Below are 21784 nucleotides of genomic sequence, written 5' to 3' on the forward strand. Positions count from 1 at the left end.
TGATCCGTAGAGCATGTCAAGAACCCCGGGGAAGCCTAGGATTGTCAGTTCTGTTTTGTAGGCCGGGTCATCCCATCCTCCATTAAACCAATCGTGGATCACGATTAGTTGGGTGGCCAGGTAATACAGGTAGGGATTCGTTGCGCCTGGGCCCCCATCGAAAACATCCTTTCGACAGTGGTGCATTGCCACTCTATGTCTGGCTCCTCGCCAAATACATTTTCCTGTGATGCCTTCGAGGTTCTGGAACCAGGAATGGGGGATAGGGAGGGGAAAATTCTGAAATATGTGTAGGAGCCTTGGTAGGATCATCATTTTATATAATGCCACTCGGCCCATCACGTTTAGTGGCAGGGTTTGCCATTTCTGTAAATCTGTTTTAATTCGTGCTAACAAGGGACATAGGTTTTTGGCCCATGTCATCTCAGACAGAAGGGCCACCCAGATACCCAAATATTTGAAGCTGAGCATACGCAGGGGTATTGTGCTCTGCCAATCAAAGCAATCCCGCGAAATTGTCAGCGGGATTAGAACTGATTTGGCAGAGTTCATTTTGAGTCCTGATATTTGTTCATACTGTCGTAGGAGGTGGAGACTTCTTGGACCGGTTATGCTGGGCTCTTGCATGTATGGCAAGAAATTGTCTGCGTACAGCGCTATTCTGTCCTCGTGGGAGGGGCCCCATTTCCACCCGCTGTAGATTGTGTCGGTCCTGATCATCTGGGCCAGGGGCTCGATGGCCAGGGTAAATAAGAGGGGGGACAGGGGGCATCCCTGTCGCGTGCCCCTGCGGATATCAAATGCAGGGGACAATATCCCATTGACTAGCACCGAGCCGTAGGATTAGTGTACAGTGCTTGGACCCATCGACAGAATTGTGCTCCGAACCCTGCGCGTTGGAGCACCAGGAGAAGGACGCCCCAATAAACCGAATCGAATGCTTTTTCGAAATCAATGAGCAGGAGGGCAATGTTTCGGGGAATTCGGTGTCTTTCTGCTAAGGCCACATGTAATCTGCGGATGCAGTGCCGTGTACTACGGGTTGCCATAAACCCACATTGGTCTGGGTGTATTAATTGCGGTAGGACTCTCTTGAGACGAATGGCTAGGATGGATGCAAAGATTTTAACCTCTGTGTTTATTAGTGATATTGGCCTATAGTCTGCGCAATGAAGTGAAGGGGGTTGGGTTTTGGGAAGTACCACGATCGTGGCAGTGTCTAGTTCTTGAGGGAAGGATCCTTTTTCGCTGACTTCCGTGTAGAGACGCAGCAGGTGTGGGGTTAGTTCTTCTTTATATGTTTTGTAGTATTCCGAGGGGAACCCATCAGGGCCTGGCGTCTTGCCCGTGCCTAGAGTAGAAATTGCTCCACCGATCTCCTCTATCCCAATGGGTTCTTCCAATTATTGTACCTCCACCCTGGGGAGCTGTGGGACGGGGATCCCTTTTAGTGTTTGACGGGCCTGTCATAGGTCTACTTGTGTGGATGCTTGATATAAAGTGGTGTAGTATGTGGCGAAGGCATTTGCAATTTCTGTCTGTCCTGTGACCAGGGTGTTTCCCTTATCATAGACTTCGGGGACAATTCTGGAGGCATGTTGGTTGGAAATTAGTGAGTAAAGCATTTTCCCGGTCTTATCTCCCCACCCGTACAGTTTCCCGGTGCTTGCCCTCCATATATATTTTGCCGTTTCTAGATTTCTTTCGGATTTCTTCTCGGATCAAAAAGAGTTGTCTCCTAAGCTTTTCGCTTGGGCTTGTTACGTTTTGATTTTCAAGGGCAATCGCCTGGAATTCTAATTGTGTAATTTGTTGGGTTCTGGCACGTTCTTGATTGCGTATCAGGTGTTTTGCTACCCCTCGCAGTACTGCTTTACCCGCTGCCCATAGGGTGCTTGATTTGGACACTGATTTATCATTAAGGTGAAAATATTCTGTTAGTGCTTGCTGTATTTGTTCCCTATATTGTTTGTCTTGGAGGTACCACGCGTTTAGTCGCCATATCGGGCGAGGCTGGGCTTGGGGTTGTCCCAGAGTGAGCCGGAGTGGAGCGTGATCTGAGATTCCCCTCGTCAGAATTTAAACGTGTGTAAGGGCTGCGCATTCTGTGCTTGGGAGGAGTATCAGGTCTATTCGAGATTGAGAACCATGGGTTGCCGAGGTGTGAGTGAATTGTCGCTTTCTAGGATGCCATATTCTCCAGGCGTCGCATAGCCCTGTCGCTGAGAGCCAGCCGTTAATTTCTGTCGCTAGTGTAGTCCTATACGTTGAAATTGGTCCGGTTACGTCAAAGGTTGGATTTGGAGTTGCGTTGAAGTCCCCACCTAGTATAGTACGTCCCGGGGGTAAGTCAGAGAGGAGTGTGGTGAGTGCTTGGAGCGTTTTGTTGACCAGGGGCGGGGGAGTGTAGACACTGATTAAATTAATTGTGGCTCCCTCGATTTTGCCGGTGAGGGCTATGTATCGACCTTCTTTATCTCTTCTTATCTGGATGTGTGTCATGGGGAATGTCCGGCGTAGTATTATATCTACTCCTCGTGATCCGCGTGTGAACCCAGCATGATATACTCTGTCAAACCCACGACGGGCCAGGAATGGACAGCTATCCCCCAGCAAGTGTGTCTCCTGCAGCATAAGTATTTCTGGTCGATATCTTTGTATATACGAGAATATTGCAGTGCGTTTGATTTTATCAAGGAGACCATTGACATTCCACGAAATAACTTGTGTCTGGTTCATGGTGGATGGGTGGTTTTGGGTAGCTTGTCACATTGGCTGACCTCGTTTTGGATTAAGGAGATTTGTGTTTGTGAGGGGTTTACGTTGTGTTTCCTCTGTATCTCTAACTTATTTGGTGCCTCAGTTGTGTCAATAATGTTTTTAAATCCCTTGCCCTGTGTGTGAGTTAATAAATTAGAACATGAACATTGCAGTAATAGAACCGATTGAACAATGGCCTTGAGAACTAGGCCTGAACCCCTTTGCCCCCCAACTCCCTCCCCTCCCCATTCTTCCCCCCAGAAGCACCCATGTCACCCATAAATATGTGACACCTCACTTCCGTAACTTGTGAGGTGGCTTTCAACTGGTGGGTTGTGGTATGAATGGCGGTGGACCCCTCCATTGTGTCAGATCATTGAAGACTGCTTAGCGAATAAATAGTAGATATTTAGGTTGTTCAAGCTCAGTCTTGCTTTCATCCATTAGTTAAATTTCAGTTTCAGTTTAGTTACAGTTTCCCCCTTTGGGGTGTTCTTGGCCTGTGGCCTCATGAGGTCGGGCTGCGGGATAGATCAGTGTCTTCAGGTGTGTCCTTTGGTGTCTGGATGTCATTCCGTGGACTTTGGTTTTCGGGGGTTTTAACAAAGTCTTCGGGAGACCGTGATTTTCTCAGTCCCGGTCGGTGAGCCCCGGCAGGGGAGCTCGAGCGAGATCTTTGTCTGTCTTTCCCTCGCTGTGAACGAGTGCATCCGCGGCGACCGGGCGGTTCTCCTTTTGAGTGGGTTGGTATTGTTTTGAGTGTTGGTCTTCGTCCCGGTTTGTCAGTGTTTAGCGGGATCTCCTCTGTCAACCACATCCAGGCTGTGTATGGCTTTTCAAAGAAGTGTGTCTTATTTTTATAGATCACCACAAAGTCTTGCTGGGAATAAGAGGCGGTATTGGATATCCATAGATCTTAGTTTTTGTTTTACTTCGATAAATGACCGGCATTGTTGTTGGACCTCATATGTGTAGTCTGGGAAAAGGAGGACTTTGGTTCCCTCGTAGAGAAGATCTCCTTGGGAGCGTGCCTCTTGCAACACCATGTCTCTGTCTTTGAAATTAAAGAGGCGGATTATTACCGGTCGGGGCGGGGATCCAGGGGAGGTCTAGCTAGCAGCGATCTATGGGCCCTTTCAATCATAAACCATGGATGTGAGATGGTCCACGGGTACCCAGGTTTTGATCCATTCCTCCAGGTGGGCGGCCAAGGATGATTCTGCAGTGGTTTCGGGGAGCCCCACCAGGCGAAGGTTATTGCGTCTCGATCTGTTTTTGGCATCTTCTGCTCTCTTATGCAGTTCTGATGTGCGTTTAGTTAACAACGAGACTTGGGTTTTGAGTGCAGCTATTTCATCCTCTGCTGTGGAGATCCTGGATTCAGCTTCCGTGATTCGAGCCGTGGCATTGCGCAGGTCTTGTCAGACCAGGACGACATCCACCCTAACTTCTCCGATTTTGGATTCTACCGCCACCTGGGAGGCCTGGATTGCCTGAAGGATTGCCGCCAAGTCGCCAGATGTTGTCCGCTGCTCACCCACCCAGCCCGGATTTGGGTCCTCCGACCGAGGGCCCGTCGCCCCTGTGGTGAATTGGTCCATGCGAGTTTGTGCTGTTGCCTGTTTGGCAGATTTGTCTTTACCCATGGCGTTCGCTGTTGGTCTTGAGCTTACTTGGGCCGCCGTGTTCAGTTTGTCGTGTGTTTTGTTGAGGTTGTCCTGTCGTATTTGGAGGTTCAGCGGTATTTTCAGGTTCAGAGTTGTGGTGTGTTAGTGTCCAGGTTCAACCTTCCATTTAGCGGCACCTCGTATTTAGGGGGAACCGTGAGGTCGCAGCGGGCGTTTATGGCATATTACTGACCTTCCTCTTGTTGCGTATCTCTCTTCGAGATGGTTCATCACGATGACTCCATCGCTCTTTGTTGGTGGGTTTTCTGCTCTTTAATTACTTTTGGTAAGGGGGGGGAGAGAGGAAACCGTGTGCTCTGGAGGAGGTTCGGTTTCGCGCCGCTTCCTGCGTACCCCGTAGTATCCCTGCTTTCTTCAGTGCCCAGCCGCGGCTCACCTCTCAAGGGTTTTGCAGAATTGAACCGGTTCGTTAGGCTCCTTCTATGTTCCACCTTCGTTTATTACCTTTGCGTTGCCACAGGATCCCGACCACGATCCTGGGCCGGGGACCGCACCTTCACTGGGCGCCGCCTCGCAGCCCGATTGTGGATTTTCTTGCCGCCGAGGCGTTTCCTCGTCTCAGCGCCAGTCCAAGGTTAGGGGGGGAATTTTCCCCCCCCCGGTCGTTTCTTCAGTTTCTGCCGGCAGCAGAGCGATGTCAACGGGAGGGAGGGGGATGGAGATGCGACCGCAGGCCGCGCAGCCGTATGTCTTCGGCCAGGGCCCCTCAGGGCCGGCTCCGCGTGCCGTTTCCCGGTTCCCAGAGCTCACCTCTCAATGCCGGGGTCATTCGTCAGGCGTCCAGGCACCGCAAGCCGGTACTGCTCGCTCGCCCCGGGCTCCCCGTCTTCTGGCCTCACTCTCCGGCCGCCATCTTGGCCCGTGCTGTTTCTGACCGGATCGCTCAAAATCGGGGCCAAGAAGGATCGGAAACCCCGCTGCCGGTGTGGGGGGGGGAAACTGTGGGACCCCCAGGGGTCGATCATAGTGCGATGGGAATGGATGGCCTGTCTTTACTTTAGGCAGATGACGGAGGGGTCCGGAGCACTATTAAAGTGCGACCGCCATCTTGACGCCTTGGCCACGCCCCCCTCTATGAAGAGATCTTACTCTGTACCACACTCTTTGCAGACAGTGAAGCTGTCAAGAAAAATACACCACTGAATATTAAGAAAGAATCTATCAAAGACAATGTACACTCTATGGAACACTTGTCAAAAAAGACACCATTGGCTTAAAATAACCAAGGTCTGAGGGTGCTAAAGATCATACTACCTGCAGCCTTCATACTGTGGTGAAAACTTTACAGATAGCCCATCTTCTGAAGAAAAAGAAGCATCTGTACATAGATTAATACCTGGGGCACACAGTCCCTTATGTTATGTAGAAATTGTTATGCTGAGATGTTTCTGTCTAATAACTCAAGCCTGCTTACAGTCTACTATGCCAAATCTCTGCCCTGTTGGAATTTTGTTCTGCAGAATCACAAAATGTGTGTGGAACATATTGGACACAAGTCATCAACTGTCATCTGCACACAGAGTTACTCTTCAGTACAAAGATTTATAACATTCAATATCTCTACACACCTATGATGTATTAGAAGCATGTGTTTTGTATTACTTACACACATTAGATGAACACAATCTGTAAAAATCAAAGCAGAAAATGGTATCTACTCACCACTGTGTAAACTATAAAACAAACTAGCACACTCACTTGATGATGTCATCAGTGATGTCATCCATGATGTCATTTGGGATGCCATCAACAATGTCATAAATGATGCCATAGAACATGTTATGAGTAATGTAGTATGTGAGGTCCAAAGTAGTGCATGGCAGGGGTGCAAGTTCTAGTTAGCTCTGCTAACTAGAACTATTGGGTTTCTGTGCTTCTTTTAGTTCAAAACGTTAACGTTGTCATTGACATTCACCTAACTATATCGTTTTCCAAGTTTTTTCTTCTAAAACAAAACAGATCTTTTTATCAGACCTAACTATAACATTACTTTAACCTTTGTTTTTTTGAGTGAATCTCAAAGTTTTTTTTGAATGTAAAGTCATATTTTAATACCATACGTAAAGCCAACTTCCTGACACACGGGTGGTCCACGGGTCCTGCAGCAAACCCCCCATGGCTGCCAAACCCCTGATGCACCCTGCGCCCTAGGCACAACAGGGGATTGGCAACAGGCCAACCCACTCAGAGACAGCCAAATCCACACTGCGCCTGGCCTTTCATCACAGACAGTGTGGGGTTGGCCCACAGGGCCTGTCTTGCACCAAGGCATGCTCCCAACTTCCTACAAGCAGCCAACCCCACGCTGTACACAGCTTTTGGCCGTGCGCACCGGGGGTGGGTCAAAGGGCTAGGACTGCCGCCAGGCCCTTGACCAAACACCCATCAGGGTGCCAACCCCATGCTTTGCACAGTCTTTGGCGTGTAGAGTTGGTCTTCCGGTTCCGAGGACCCAATTCCCTGGTGCCAAAACATATATTAAGGGGAGGGGCGTGCAGCCTCCTCCCTGACCCTTAATTGGCTTTGGGGACCACCTACCCCATGGCAAGCTCCAATAAAAAGGGGAGGGGACCTGCATGTGGTCTCCCTCCCTAAGCCTCAAAGAGCCCTCGGACCCTATTCCTATGGGCTAAATACAATTAAATGGGGTCGGATGGCATGTAGCCCTCCTCCCCAAGCCTTATTGAGCCCCAGGGTTCCCATCAATGGGGGCCAACTCAATGAAAAAGGGGAAGGGGGCGATGTGCACCACCACCTCCTCGAGCCTTCATAGGCCCCAGCAACCCCATCCCCGGGTCCATTTTTAGTATAAAAGGGGAGGGAAGCTGAAAGGTTTCCGGGGGCCAAACCAATTAAAAAGGAGAATGGGGCAGTTGGTTCTCCTTCCTGAGCCTTTTTGCCCCCCCTAGGACCCATTTGTCTGGGGCTGAAATGTAAATGAAATGGGAGATGCCCTATCCTGAGCCTGGGGACCCCAATCCCCAGGGCTGTGACTTATTTAAAAGGGGAGGAGGACCATGAAGCCCTATCCCTGAGCCTTATTAGCCCGGGGTACCCCCTACCCTGGGGCCTAGATTAGTAAAATAGGGGAGGGGGCTTGCGCCCCCCCCCCTCCCTGAGCCTTATTAGGTCCCGAGGGCCCATCCCCTGGGGCTTAATAATTAAGACAGGGATGGGAAGGCACACAGCCCCCTTTTTGAGCCTAGTTATCCTCTGGGGACCCCATCCCCCAGGGCCAAAATGTAAATAAAAAAGGAGGGGGTGCATGGCCCCTTTCATTGAGTCTTTTCAGGCTGAGGGGACCCCCATCGTGCTGGGGACGTCTATTTTAATTTTTAAAAGAGAAGGGGGCTCCCTCCCCCTGCCTATTTAAAGGTAGCTCCCCAGGTTCGCACCCAGGACACCCACCAAGCACATGTTGGGGGCCACGGGGGAGCTCCAGGGTCCCTCAGCCCTTGCCGGCTCTCAGCATGGTGCGGGAGCCGACATTGCTCCCGCCCAGAGGGAGCAGCTATTTCTATCCTCCCTCTGGGTGGGAGGAATATGTTTTCCTGCCTGCCTTAGTGAATGCAGGGAAACAGATCTCAAGTCTGCTCTCAGCTAGCAGGAGCATTTTTAAAGCTCCCGTTAGCTGGGAGCAGACTTTGTGTATGCTCCCGTTGGCCGGGAGATTTGAAAATGCTCCCTTCAGAGATAAGCACACACATTTTTCCCTGCCCTGTGCGGGCAAGAAAACTACTTTATCCTAGTACACAGCAAGTGAGCCAGCCCCAGGGGATGGGGACCCCAGGTCCATTAAAGGCTCAGGGAAGATGCCATGTGGCCCTCTCTTTAGATTAAAGTCACAGCTCTGGGAGACAGCATCCCAGGGGACATTTGAAGGCACAGGAAGGGAGGGTCATGTGGCCTCCCTCCCCTTAATAATTACACTGGGCCTGGGGGCTGAACACGACTTTGGGAGGAGGGCCATGTGCTCTCTTACTTAAATATTTAAATTGGGCCCCAGAATCTTATCCCCAGAACCAAAAATGGCTCGGGAGGGGTTGCGCATACCCCTCTCCTTTACAAATAGATTGGGACCCAGGGCTGAAATAGCTCCGAGTACCCCCTCTTCCCAATATAAAGATTGGGCCCCAGGAAATAGGTTCCTGGGGGCCAAAAATAGCTCAAGGAGGGGGCTGCTGCACACCTCCCCTCTGGGGCCCTAAATGGGCTGGGGAGAGTGACCCTACTGACTCCCCTTATAGTTAGGTTCTGAATTTACTCGCACAAAAACATAGAAAATCAGAAGTTATAGTTAGAGTTATTTAAAGTAAATGTAACTTACGGCCTAAGGTAACTATAACTCGTGCCCAGCCTTAAGATATTTATTTTGGAGTGAGGGGGGGCTGCATGGCCACCCTCCCTGGGCCAATCTCAGCACCAGGTCACGCATCCCCTAGGGCCTGACCATCTCTCCTGGGTGCCAGTGTGCAATGAGACCGCAGGGGAATCCTGAAGGCCCCCACGGTCTCAACCAGCTCCCCGGCTCTTGCTGGAGCCAACACTGCTGTCACAGACAGGGAGCTCCCTCTCTGTGAGAGCAATTGATTCCTCTGTTTCCCTGCCCGCATCTCTGCAGGCAGGAAAATAGAGGAAACCTCTGCTTCGAGCAACTGTTTGTCAGCTCTCACTTGCTGGAACCAGAGTGTTTGTTCTGACTTGGCGGGAGCTGTCAAAGCTCCCATCAAGTCAAAGTAAACAGATATTTCCCATGGGTGGACACTCTGGGACATAGCAGGAGCTGGTCCTGGGGGCTGGTGGTCCCCTGGGCCAACCAAGACTCCAGGAGGGGGGGGGGGCTGTGTGGCCCCCCTTTAACATTGTATTTGCCCCAGGAAGGAGGTGGTCCCTAGGGCCGGGATTCTGCAACGGACCCCCTTTATTCTTTTATTTTACCCCCGGGGAGGTGGAGGTCCCCGCGGCTGCGGGGGACGTGCTGTCCCCCCAAATTAATTAATTCTTCGGCTTCAACTTCCTTGTTGATGTTTTGCCAGCCAATGAGATCTCAGATCTTTATTATTTAAAAACTACAGAACAGATTTACTCCAAATAACAAAAGGGCTTCTTTCTGGACCAAGAGGTAGCTTTCTGCCAAATTTGATGTAATTCTGGCCAACTGTCCAGCTTCTATTCCTGTTCAAAATCCCTGTGGAAATTAACATGAAGAAAAGAACCCCCACTTTTACTCAACACCCACTTGACAGATCACCCTAAAATTTCCCAGACAGCAACTGATGTGAGCATTGTGTTTTTTGGGACAATTTCGTGAAGATTCATCAACCGGGACCAAAGACATAGACAAGAATAAAACCACTGTGAGTTGGTGCATGACTGTCTAAGTGGGTCTGTAAGTGGGTGCATGATTATGTGAGTGGGTCTGTGATTGGGTGCTTGAATCTCTGAGTGGGTCTGTGAGTGGGTGCATGAATGTCTCAGTGAGTGTCTGAATGCATCTGTCAGTGGATGTGTGAGTGTCTGTGTGGGTGTGTCAGTAGTTATGTGATTTCGGCCACAAACAAACCTCACCTGCCCTTTTATCCAACAGGAGTCCACAGCATTGCATAAATTATCTCCCAAAGTGGAGTTCTTTCTGCCCCTTGGGTAAATATCTAGTATGTATCCTACACTACAGCTGTGTAATGTAGAACATGAGAATGTCACCAGTGACCTTGTGTGCATTTTGGCAACATGTTTGTTCCTGCTGCGTATTTCTCTAGAATTCTGTGACAAAATGAATCTCCTATAGAGAGGCCAACAAGACCACAAACATGTAAATCTCCACCAAACCAGGGTCCTTCCACTTATCTATATGACTAAGTGCTTCTTTGTTTTATGGAGATGTCCTCATATTCCTCGACATCAAGAACGTGTCACCAAAAGTGGTGGGAAACGCAAGGGGGAGCCTTTGGTAAGCTGTTCATCATCCTGGCAAAAGGACAGGAAGACATATGCATACTACTAAGATTGAGAGTTTAGGGCCAAGCAGGCACAGCTTCCAGGTGATTTGCACATTTGCATGCTTGTAGCAATTTAAATGGAGAACCATGGACTCTATAACGTCAAGTAATTTTAATTACTTTACATTAAACCAACCACCGCCATGCATGGCCGAAGTCAGGAGGGTTGGTCGGTGTCCAACCCCCTATAAGCACCCAACCCTGCACGGCCTTTGGCTGTGCATGGCAGAGGTTGGCCACAGGGCCTGGCCTGCGGCCAGACCCTGCAGCCATAACCCCATTAAGCAGTCACCCTTCCACCACACTCAGTCTTGGGAAAAAAAGAAAAGGGGTTAAGGTAGGAATACCCTGACCCCCAGCCTTGGTCCTGAGGGCCTCCTGGGATCCTGTCAGGGCACAAAAGCTTTTTTTTTTTAAATAAATAAATTCACAGCGGATTCACGAAAGTGCAGCAAAAATGTTTTTTTGAAAAAAAAAGCACGGTTTCTGCGCTTGTATACCTGGGGTTACCTGGGTGATTGTAATAAAACTGGAGAGGGTGCATTGGGCGCCCTTACAAGGCCTTTTTTTGCCCTGAGGATCACTACTTCCCCATGGCCTTTTTAAAACAAAGGGAGTAAGACCCCACGGACCCCTCCTTAGTGAGCCCTGGGGTCACCACCTTCACAGGACTTTACTGGATAAAGGGAGGGGGCCATGTGGACCCCCCCTCTAGGCCTTAAAGATGCCCTGAGAACCGCCACCTCCTGAAGGTAAAATAAACACTAGCGGGGGATATCATGGACTCCCCCAGGCCACAAACACTACCACCTCCAAGGGGCAAACTCTGAAATTAAATTGGAAAGGGGGCCCTATCTCCTAGAGAGCTGTAACATCCTGCTGTCAGCCCTGTCCCCACCCAGGACCCCTACTTTACCATGTTGGGGACCGCGGGGGAAGCCTCAAGGCCCCCACAGTCCTAGGCAGCTCCCAGCTTCCTGCAGGAGCTAGTATTGCTCCCACACACAGGGAGCTGCTAAATATGCAGCTCCCTGCATGCGGGAGCAATCTTTCATCTGTTCCCTGTCCGCATGCCAGCAGGCAGGGAAACAAATGCAACCTCCACTCCCAGCAATGCAGTAACCAATCCGAACTAAAACATGTACGTCGACTTTTCGACCCCTAAACATCCTGGGCCAAATCAATGCTCCACAATGGGTCTTCTTCAGGACTATGTGATGGGGGTGATCAGTGATCGATGATATGAGGGCATACATTAGTATGAAGATTGCGTGGAAGTAAGGTTTGAGATGGTGTATTTGGGAGACATTTTGAAAAAAACAGAAACAGATTCAATTGCTTGGCAGGTAGTAATATGTAACAAGTGACGGTGTCAGAGGATTCAACAAGGGACTCCCATCAGATAGTCCTGAAGAAGACCCATTGTGGAGCATTGATTTGGCCCAGGATGTTAAGGGGTCGAAACGTCGACGTACATGTTTTAGTTACTGCATAGGATATTAAAGAAGGACAGAAAAAGAGATTTACACTCCTCAATGATTTGGAATGCACTCAATGCAGTAAACAAGAACCAACCGACTTTTTTAATTTTTATACAGTTATTGGATTTGTTGGGATATTTATTATTCTTTTTTCTATTATCTATCACGAGCACTTTTTCCTACACTGGTTTGTCCTTCTGGTTTCTAAGTTTATGAGATGGGTTGTTCCTATGTGATGTTTATAGGAAGATGTTTTTTTAATGTAGATGTATATGAATAAAAAATTGTTGGATTTTCACCTATGTTGTTCTATGATATGTGAATGTATGTTGGATTCCCCTGTAGGGCAGTGTTGTATTTAATATTTAGTTCCCACCCAGCCCTTAGGGTTAATGGGTTACCCTTTGTGGTTTATAAGCACCCCTGGGACATAGCTGTTTGCCCTCACTTGGCGGGAGCTTTGACAGCTCCCATCAAGTCAGTTCAAACACTTTCTGCGAGGGAGCAATGCCGGCTCCTGCAGGACTCAGGGAGCCATCTAGGACTGAGGGGACCTTGAGGCTCCTCCACGGTCCTGTCACTCTCTCTCTTTCTCTCTCTCTCTCTCTCTCTCTCTCTCTTCCATCTCATCATGGGATGGAAGAGAGAGCGAGAGAGAGAGATTATCATTGCAATGGTCTCTCCGCGCAATGACTTCAAAGACTAAGACTAGCAAGATGTTTGAAACTAATGTTATGGATAAGTTTGGCTGCAGAGCAGAACAGAGTCACTTCTGGGTACTAATGGTTAAGGTCTTGTGCTATCACTCAGTAGGCTGAACTTTCAAACCATAGTATGGCTTGGCTGTGTAGTTGTTTATTTACAAAGAGTTTTGACTGTTAAACCTTCCTAGTGATGGAACTTTCGTGTTTCTTTCCAGTCACAGGCGTGGGTTGACTGTCATAGGTATGTCTGGAAGCACCATAGTAAGCAGTCACCTATGGCCTAAAGGTTAAGGTCACATACCCACTCTGAAAATTGAGAGTTCAACTCCAGGTGTGCCCATGGTCATTTTCCTTCTTAATTGCTTTTAAACTTCAAAAGTATGAGGTTCATACTGAAAGATGATCTCACTCTTTTTAATTGACAAATCCATTTTTCTTTTCAATTTGTCCAGAAATATTTCATTCTAAATATACCATTCGTCAAAGCCTAAAAACTCCCTATCTCTCTCCCTCTCACTCTCTCTCTCCTTCAATCTCTTTCTCCCTCTCACACACCCACTCAGACCCTTACACGCCCACTCACAGACCCACTCAGACACTCACGCACCCACTCACAGAACCACTCATCCCCTCGTGTACCCACTTACAGCTGCACTCAGACCCTCAAGCACCCACTCACAGACCTACTCAGCCTCTCACACACCTTCTCACATACCCACTGAAACCCTCACACACCAACTCACAGACCCAAACAGACTCTGATGCACCCAATCATAGACCCGATAAGACACTGATGCACACATTCTCACACCCAGAGAGACACTCTCATAGGCACCCTCACTCCCAGATACACTCTATCACACCTATTCTCACACCTAGAGAGACAGGCTGCGGCCAACTCCCACCTTGCAGAGCCAAAGGTCGTGTGCAGTGTGGGGTTGGATGCTGAGAGAAGTTGGCCATAGCATATGGCCGCAGGCCAGGCCCTGTGGCCAACTCCTGCGGCGCACGGCCAAAGCGCATGTGAAGTGCAGGTTTGGGTGGTTATAGGTCCTGCGGCCAACCCCTGCGGCGCACGGCCGAAGGCCACACTCAGCATGGGGTTGGATTGTTATAGCGGTTGGCCGAAGGCCCTGTGGTCAACCGCCTCATTGCACGGCCAAAGAAATTCACCTGTTGTAGTTAGAATTATCTCAAGTAACTACAACTCACGCCCTAAGGTACCTATAACTCGTGTCCTTGCCATGCACTGCTAATTACCTCACAAATTATGGAACCCATGACATCTTTGATAATATCAATGTAGCATTTGCAGTAAAATTTTTGACAAAAAAACTGTGCATGGTGAAGGCACAAGCTATAGTTACCTTATGGTACAGATAAATATATATATATGTGTATATATATATATTTATCTGTATTACCTCTTGGCGATAGCTATGACCAAAAGAGTTTCTATGGAAAGAATGTTTTTTGTTATTTCAATAACTTTGGCGCCATTTGACAAATCTTCAAGACATTTTCAAAACTAATATGACAGTCAGTTCAGCTGCTGTGTTGTATTAAGAAGGGGCTGAGTAAAAGGGGGGTCCCAAAACACTTTGTCCCCAATCTATGCCCATGGGATTTTTTGAATTTTTGAACATGACAACAGCCTGAGCCGCTGAATGAATTAACAGCAAATTTGGCAGGAAGATAGATCTTGGTCCAGAAAGCATGCCTTTTATAATTCGATGTATATAACTTCAGTAGTTTTTGAGTCATTTAAGGTTGAAAACCTAGATATATAAGAACGCGGATCCTTCGCGACTCGGGAAGGATTCCCGCATCCAAGAGGGAAAGCAAGGCCCTGATTGGCTGGCCACAATCTGAAAGGAAAGTTGTGGTTACCATTTTGTTTCTCAGATCGGCACAGTGGATGGCCATAGGGCGTGCGCAGCGGTGGTTGTATTAGCGTGTGGTAAGTAAATATTACTTCACGTTAAAAAAAACATAGAAATGCACTAAAAAAACAAAGGTTATGGAACATTATAGTTAGGTTTATGTTTTACCCATACAAAACCATAGAAATTCAGCAGTTATAGTAATACTAATAGTTATACTTATCTGAAGAAAAAGTAACTTGTACCAGAAAGCAACTTTAGGCAACAAAAGTTATAGTTTCTTACAAACGTAGTACAATTTTCCAAAGTTTTTTCACTCATTTTAAAACAAGACAAGAGAATACTTACACACACATAAAAAACTTGCCAGGGAACTCTGGTTAGTTCCTAAGGTTTAGGTGGGGAGCAGCTACAATAGGAGCAACCTACAACACCCGCAACACTTTCAATCTGAATCTTGTGGTTTTCCATCTACATTCAGCACAATATCCATAGCACAGAGAAGAGCTCTTCTGATTGTTTTGATCTGTTTATGTAGGAGAAGACCCATGATTCAGCGATAAGAACAGAATGTGTTCATCTTCGATCACAAGCAGAAGCTTGACAGAAGCTGATCTGGCATCCTGTTCTGCCAGCCTTTCATCTATAACCCTCTAGGGCTGTATCATGGGTTACGTAAGAATCCCTTGTGGGATCACCATTCCCATTCTGCCACCTCTAAATTGATAATTCATAGTTGTGTCTCAGATTAATGCTGCTCACTGACCCGAGGCGTGACCCATAATTGCTAATGTTCTGTGTCATATAATGTTCCTACACCTTAGATTTGCATTTATTTATTTGCATTTTCATATATCGTGAACTGGACAGAATAAGGTATCAGAGCATTTTACAAATGTTAAGGTGTGTGTTTAGGCACAAGATTCAATATAGTAATGTTGATCGGAGAAAGATGGAAAACAGCTCTTCTGAAGATGCTTCAGTGGTCTAATTCTGTCATATGGGATGATCATAATTTAGGTGGTTTAAGAATGGAGTAACTGAATAGAGAGGAAGTGTTTGAGTTCTTTGTTGAATGCGTCATGAAGGGTTGGTTCTTATGGCTGGTGGGATGGAATTCTATCAATATCCTTCGAGAATATGAGTTTGCAGGGGAGATAGGTTGAAGTTCCATTGTGTATGGGTTTTTAAATATTGCAGGCTAGTGTGAAACGATTTCTTGCTTCAATCAGAAGCAAACTGAGGTTGATCAGCATGGGAGTAGTGTGAGCTCATCTAGTGGTAATTGATACCAGGCGCATCATTGAATTAAGTGCTGCTTTTAAATGGTCTATGTGAGTTTTTGGCATGCTCGTTAAAAGACTGATTCCATGGTCAACTTAGGAGAGCACTAGTGATTGCACTGCAGTCTTGAAGTCATTGGTCAGAAAGAAAGGTTTGACTTTTCAAAAGAGTCTGAGTTGGTGTTGTGCAGCTCTTGCTACGGCATTGATGTGAGGCTGAAGATTTAGATTCTTGACCAGAGTGAAACCAGGGATTTTTTGGTCTGGCCAATTGATGGATCACGGTTGAGAATATTTGAAGAGTCATGGCAGGTTTGAACAGGTGTATTATTGTGGAAAGGTGAGATCAAAAGGAATTCAATTTTCTGTGGGTTTAATTTGAGGTGGAATTGGGTCATCCATGAATAAAGCTTTTTTAACACCATGACCACTGTAGTTATGCATTCTCTAAGTGTGGGAGTGGAGTCTGCATTGGAGAGCAATAGCTAAAGCCCACAAGGCAGAACCTGACAGGAGAGGTTTCTACATTCTACAACTTCCCAGACAAATCTCCACAGAAATGTTGAAAATGATTCATTACCTTTATGTTGTCCTAATAGGTAGCCCCCATTGCTCTGAGATTTTAACTTGTCAATGTTTGCACTTCATTTGAGCACTAATTTTCAACAGACATATATGAACCCATTTCAATCTTGTTTAGATATGTTAAAAAGCACTAAATGTATTGCTTTATCCTAACACTGTAGTTCTAGGTATTGTTTCTTTATTCACATTTGAATCTCAATGTGTGCATGTGCTAAATATAAGATAGCCCACTTGCACATTCATGAGACCTTGCTGTTTGTCCTCATTACCATTTGAGGAAGAGAAGAATGCTCCAAAAGCCAACCAAGGGCCTGATTTAGAGTTTGTGGGACTCCTGCACTCCTTCTGAGGGGCAGAGGTCATTACCATTTACCCCATTTAGAAGTCCCTGCTGGCCTAGTGGAGATCTCTAAGCCTCCAAAGGAGATGCCCCCACTGCCGCTCCTCTGAAGCCACTGAAACTTTGCTGAACAGTCACAATGTTTCATGAAGCTGATCAGCAAACTTTTTTATTTTTCAAAAACAAACTCCTAAAGCAGGAGGTTTTTTTTATAAACTTTTGATACCATGAGAGTTTGGGTCATTATTTATTTTTCTTCACTGGACCACCAGGCTTTCCCTGGCGCTCCCAACTAGCAAGAAAGTACATCAGACTGTCTCTCATAAATAGTTTAATTGGTGTGATGTTTGTCTGATGTACTTACACCCGAAAAAACATTTTTGTCAAGCCATGGGTGTAAGGTTTTTCACTGCAGAGTCAGTGAGGCACTGCCATTTTATACATAACAATACACCCAACTTAAGTAAGATGGGTGCACAGTCAGTTGATGCACAGGGTTAGTAGTGGAGTACCCTGAATGCCAATCTCTAACTCAAGCCTCAAGTCAGACAATGTCTCCATGGGAAAGTGCTCTGGTCTCCTGCGATGGGCAGACCTTTCATGATTCTCGACCAATGGAGTTTGGGACATAAATGCAGATTAAAAAGTGAAGATCTTTTGCATTTACATAAGTGTGAACTCACCTGTGCTCTTGATTTGAATGAAGGTAGATGGCGGTGAGGAGTTGAGAAATCTACAGGAAAGAATAACTGGACATAAATGGTAGAGCCGGTGGCAGATAATACCTATAAAGCATACTGCTATCTGAGTAAGGAAATCTGCACCCAGGTGACCTGACACGCTCTCATTCTTGGCCCTCCACGTGAGCTTAACTGTCATAGTTTCACCCAGTGACACTCATCAGATCTTATACTCATACATATTTCACATCACCTACTGGAAGTCTGTCACAAGGACTGATTAACCCACTTACACCAATGTGAGCTTATGCTCACTTCCACGCCCACAGGCCATCTTCACCAACATGTGTTCATTTACTATCATCCCTGAGAATTTGCACTCCCTTAGGCTCTCCCTTGCATAAATTCACTAGTAAGTGAATCAGAACTCATTTTATCTCAAGATGACTGCCACCACCAACCAAACTGGCTTTCGGTAACATGATGCTAAACCAGAACCGGCAATTTCTGGCTAATAACAGCGCCACCTTCTGCTGCACTACTGACAGTGTTGTGCTGCCCTAGAATCTGAGTCCTGTTGCACCAGTGCTGGGAATCCAACAGACCAGTTGCATAAGCACCCTACCCGATGGCTTTCATTTTGCAGCAATAACCTTTTCTTACTCTAGCCAAGTTCCACTTCCCTGCCGACACCGAAGTCCCTAATGGACACCAGAAAATGCACTTGTGCATCAGTGACCTTTATGTTCTCACTCATTGTACAATCAAAGGGATACAACTACAGAGAGAATTCATTAATAGTAGGAAGCACCCTCTAAGGCATGAGGAGGATAGCAAAATCCTGCACATCATATCACACCAAAAGCAACAATGCCTCCTTCTACCAGCATTCACATCTCCACCGCGCTCACTGGCTACGAATAAACAGGTTCACCTGATCTCCTCGCCCTCCAGGAGCTTGCGATATGTTGCAATCTCGATGTCTAGAGCCATTTTAACATTGAGCAGATCTTGGTACTCTTGGAGGCGGCAGGCCACATCTTCTTTCAGGAGACGAACAGCATGCTCCTGCTGTTCTATGGTTTGCTGATAGATACTGATGTCTTTGCAAAACTGGTCTTCCATCTCCTTCATTCGACGCTGTTGATCCTCATTCTGTCAAAGGAAATCAAAGATATAATCTAAAGTAAGAGGAGTATACTGCTTATAGAGACCCTGGAAACAGTCATGTTCATACTACAAGTGTTCACAGTCCTGAACCACAAGTGAGAATGAATTCCAGACATGCCTGAGTTTCTATCCATTTCTGTCTGTCTGTATCTTCTTTGTGGCTCTATCAGGATACATTGTTGAGGGCCTTAGATTCGTACAATGCATTCAGTAAAAGTGGTTGCAAATTGTGAAACAACGTTTATAGATTACATTGTGATTTTTAACAATTGCATTGCTTTTTTTTGCAAACCGACAAACGTTCAAACATGTTGGTTCACATAATTACTATTCGTAGGGGGTTGCAATCGTCTTATCTACCTAATTAATATTCATGCAGTAGGTTGTAAATAGCGACCCACTATGAATCGCTTCCATTAGAGTGATGGTGGCCTGCTGAGTTCAGCAGACCACATTGTGATTGCTTTTAAATAAGTCCATTTTTATTTTAAACACAGGCTGTTTTGCTTAAAGGAAAATGGGATGTGTTTTTTTTAAAAATATTTTCTAAAACGCTTTTTTACCAGAAAGCAGTGGTCCCATGGACCAGTGCCTACTCTTACAAAATGTTTTTTTTCAACATTGACAAAAAATAAGGAGTCCCAAAAAGAACCTTTTCCATTTGCAAGTAAGTTACTGCCTACTTTGATGTGTTGGTAATCTACCAATAATTTGCTGTGGAACTTGGGGTCTCGAAGCATTGATATATACCATAAGAAATCACATATTGGAAGGGATACGCTCAACATGCCTATTTCAATTTGCAATTCAGTATGTAGTTGCAAACCTAGTTTACGATGCAATAAAAATATACCAAATCACAATTTGAATTTTGAACATACCCAAAAGCTATTTTGTGATTGGAAAGGCTCTGTTATGTGAATAGAAGCCTTCAAGACAGAAAAATAATTTTGAGTGTGAGTCCCCTTATTTCTTATGTACTTACTGCTAAGAGCAGCACTTCTCTTTGTATGACTTGGTGTTTATTATCATTCTTCCTTACATCTGTTAAATGGTGACGAAAGTCCCGCACAGAGGATTCTGAAAGTTAGTGGTGTACTCTTAGGCCTTCATCACGAGTGTCCTACTAAAATTCTTGTGTTGCGATGAAGAAGTCCTCTGCATGGTGACGGCGCATACCTCTTCCTTGAGTGCCCCACTGTACTGTTGTCTGGATCCCTAATGCTGACCTTTTTGTCATAGGTGAACATGGATCATGTGTGTGGCTCACGGAATGCGGTCTTGTTAGACCGTGCACCTAAAGTGCTACCCTCATAGTGGTGGAAGGCTACCGCCTTCTCCAATAGTTAAGCAACACAAGTAGTGATGGTGGCAGATTACTGTGTAGTGATCAGTAGCAGTAAATAGGACTTTTGTACCCTGTGTCATTAGAGTGAGGCCTACAGGCTCACTCACCTTTCAAAAAGTTCCACTGCAGTGTGCTTAAATCACCCTTGGGTACATCAGATGGATGAGGAGTGCTGGGCAACACATGAGTAGTATAGTGACTGCGCTGGATACATGTGTGCCTGGGAAGGGTACTGTACAGGGATGGGGCAGTACTGTGGAGTGAATGTGTGATTAGTACATGTGCTGGGTATATGTATGCATGAGAGGAATATATTACATGAGAAATGTAGTGCTGTGCAGTGCGTGCACAGTAAAACCATGTGCTGGGTGTATGCATGCTAGTTTGAAGTACACTACATGAAGAGTGAATGTGTTGCGCAGCGCACATATTCAGTGTGTATGCTGGCAGTGTGTGTGTTTTTAAATAAGTGCACCATGGTTGAATATAAGAAAACTTCAGTACTGAGCAAAGCGTGCAGGCTGAATGTATGTGGTGAATGCATATTTGCATGCAAGCGTACAACGCATAGACATATTAGTGCTGGGCAATAAGTGTGCAGTGAGTGTTCACTCAGTAAATGTGCCTGTGAGGGTGCATTATATGGCAGACCCTGGGTTCCATTTTGGAAAACCCAGGCCAAACTGGTGAACACATGGAGAGGAGAGGAATCCCACCAGACAGATATGAGTATTGCTATATTCCTTTGAGCTGGGTGGAGACACTCTGAAAGAAAAAAGGAAGAGACTCCCTTTGCAATTCAAAAAGATCTTTGATACAGTGATAGATCATGAGAAAGGGGCCTGGATACATCTTAAGAAGGAAGATGGGGTTGATAAGGAAATCATAAAGGGTAGATCCAAGAACTTGGGATTAAACATTTGATGCACATAATGCTGTGGCTGATATTCAGATAACAACTCTGGTCACTTCCAAGGACTGCGCTGTAGTTCGACCAGCTTGGGAGCCATGCCTGATGTAACAGACGTCTTTAATGAGGGAAGACGAAAGAGAGAATTGTCCAATTAAAAAGAAGCAGAACCCCAACATAAAACTTTAAAGACTCAGACCTTGAATCACATTACATTTGGTGTCAGAAAAGTACTATAAGAAAGGGAGGTTGAGTCCCCAGACATTTGTCATCTACCAAGCAGCCAGACGGCCTATATGAGAAGGGGAAGTTCTGCAAAATTTCTATCTGTGTCTGGGACTTGGGGCAAATTCCTGCTAGGCTCCCTGCTGGGTGAGGGGACATCACCCAGGGACACCAAGAGTACCTGCCCTGAAGCCTAGAGCACCATCACCTGCCTGCTTGCCAAGACCAGTGTGCCCTGTGAGGGAGAGGAGAACGTTGGAGAGAGCGAGCCCCAGTGGGGAACCCTGCATGAGGATTCCCTGAACGAGGCGTGAGGCTGTGCACCGATCAGACTGTTGCTCTGTGACACTTGTATACCAGGAGAGGGCCACATTTTTATGAGATGTATAGGAAGCACTGGGCTGGAAGAACCAGGCACCACCACTCCGCTATGCTGTGGTGAACCGGTAAAGGGGTCACTGATAAATTGAGTTTGGGCCAGGTGCACAGGACTTGTGACTGCTGAAATTGCCAACACCATATCCCAGTAAGGGTGATCGTAGTGAAGGTGAATGCATATGGAGATTCTGCACCCTGATTGTGACTGCTGCGGCAACTCCGTATGCCAGGAGGGCCTGCTGTATCACTTTAGCCCAGGGTTTGGGTCATCCCCCGGACTAAAGGAAAACTGCTTTGATCAGCGGGTAGAGCTCACACGCTGTGATCTGCACCTGACAAAGTCCCCGAAG

At 46.6% G+C, this 21784-nt stretch overlaps 1 protein-coding gene across 1 annotated transcript in view; it reads right to left on the reverse strand.

Annotated features, from left to right (window-relative positions):
• The window catches only part of LOC138292186 (uncharacterized), a 158769-nt gene that overhangs the window by 42132 nt on the left and 94853 nt on the right, over window positions 1-21784 (reverse strand). The window contains exons 6-7 of the mRNA XM_069230624.1: window positions 18338-18558; window positions 17407-17456 (exon numbers count right to left, since the gene is read on the reverse strand). Coding sequence (XP_069086725.1) covers window positions 17407-17456; window positions 18338-18558 — 271 coding nt within the window. The remainder of the gene's footprint in view (window positions 1-17406; window positions 17457-18337; window positions 18559-21784) is intronic.

The sequence above is a fragment of the Pleurodeles waltl genome, chromosome 4_2 (assembly GCF_031143425.1).
Source record: "Pleurodeles waltl isolate 20211129_DDA chromosome 4_2, aPleWal1.hap1.20221129, whole genome shotgun sequence".
In the NCBI taxonomy this organism is placed as follows: domain Eukaryota; kingdom Metazoa; phylum Chordata; class Amphibia; order Caudata; family Salamandridae; genus Pleurodeles; species Pleurodeles waltl.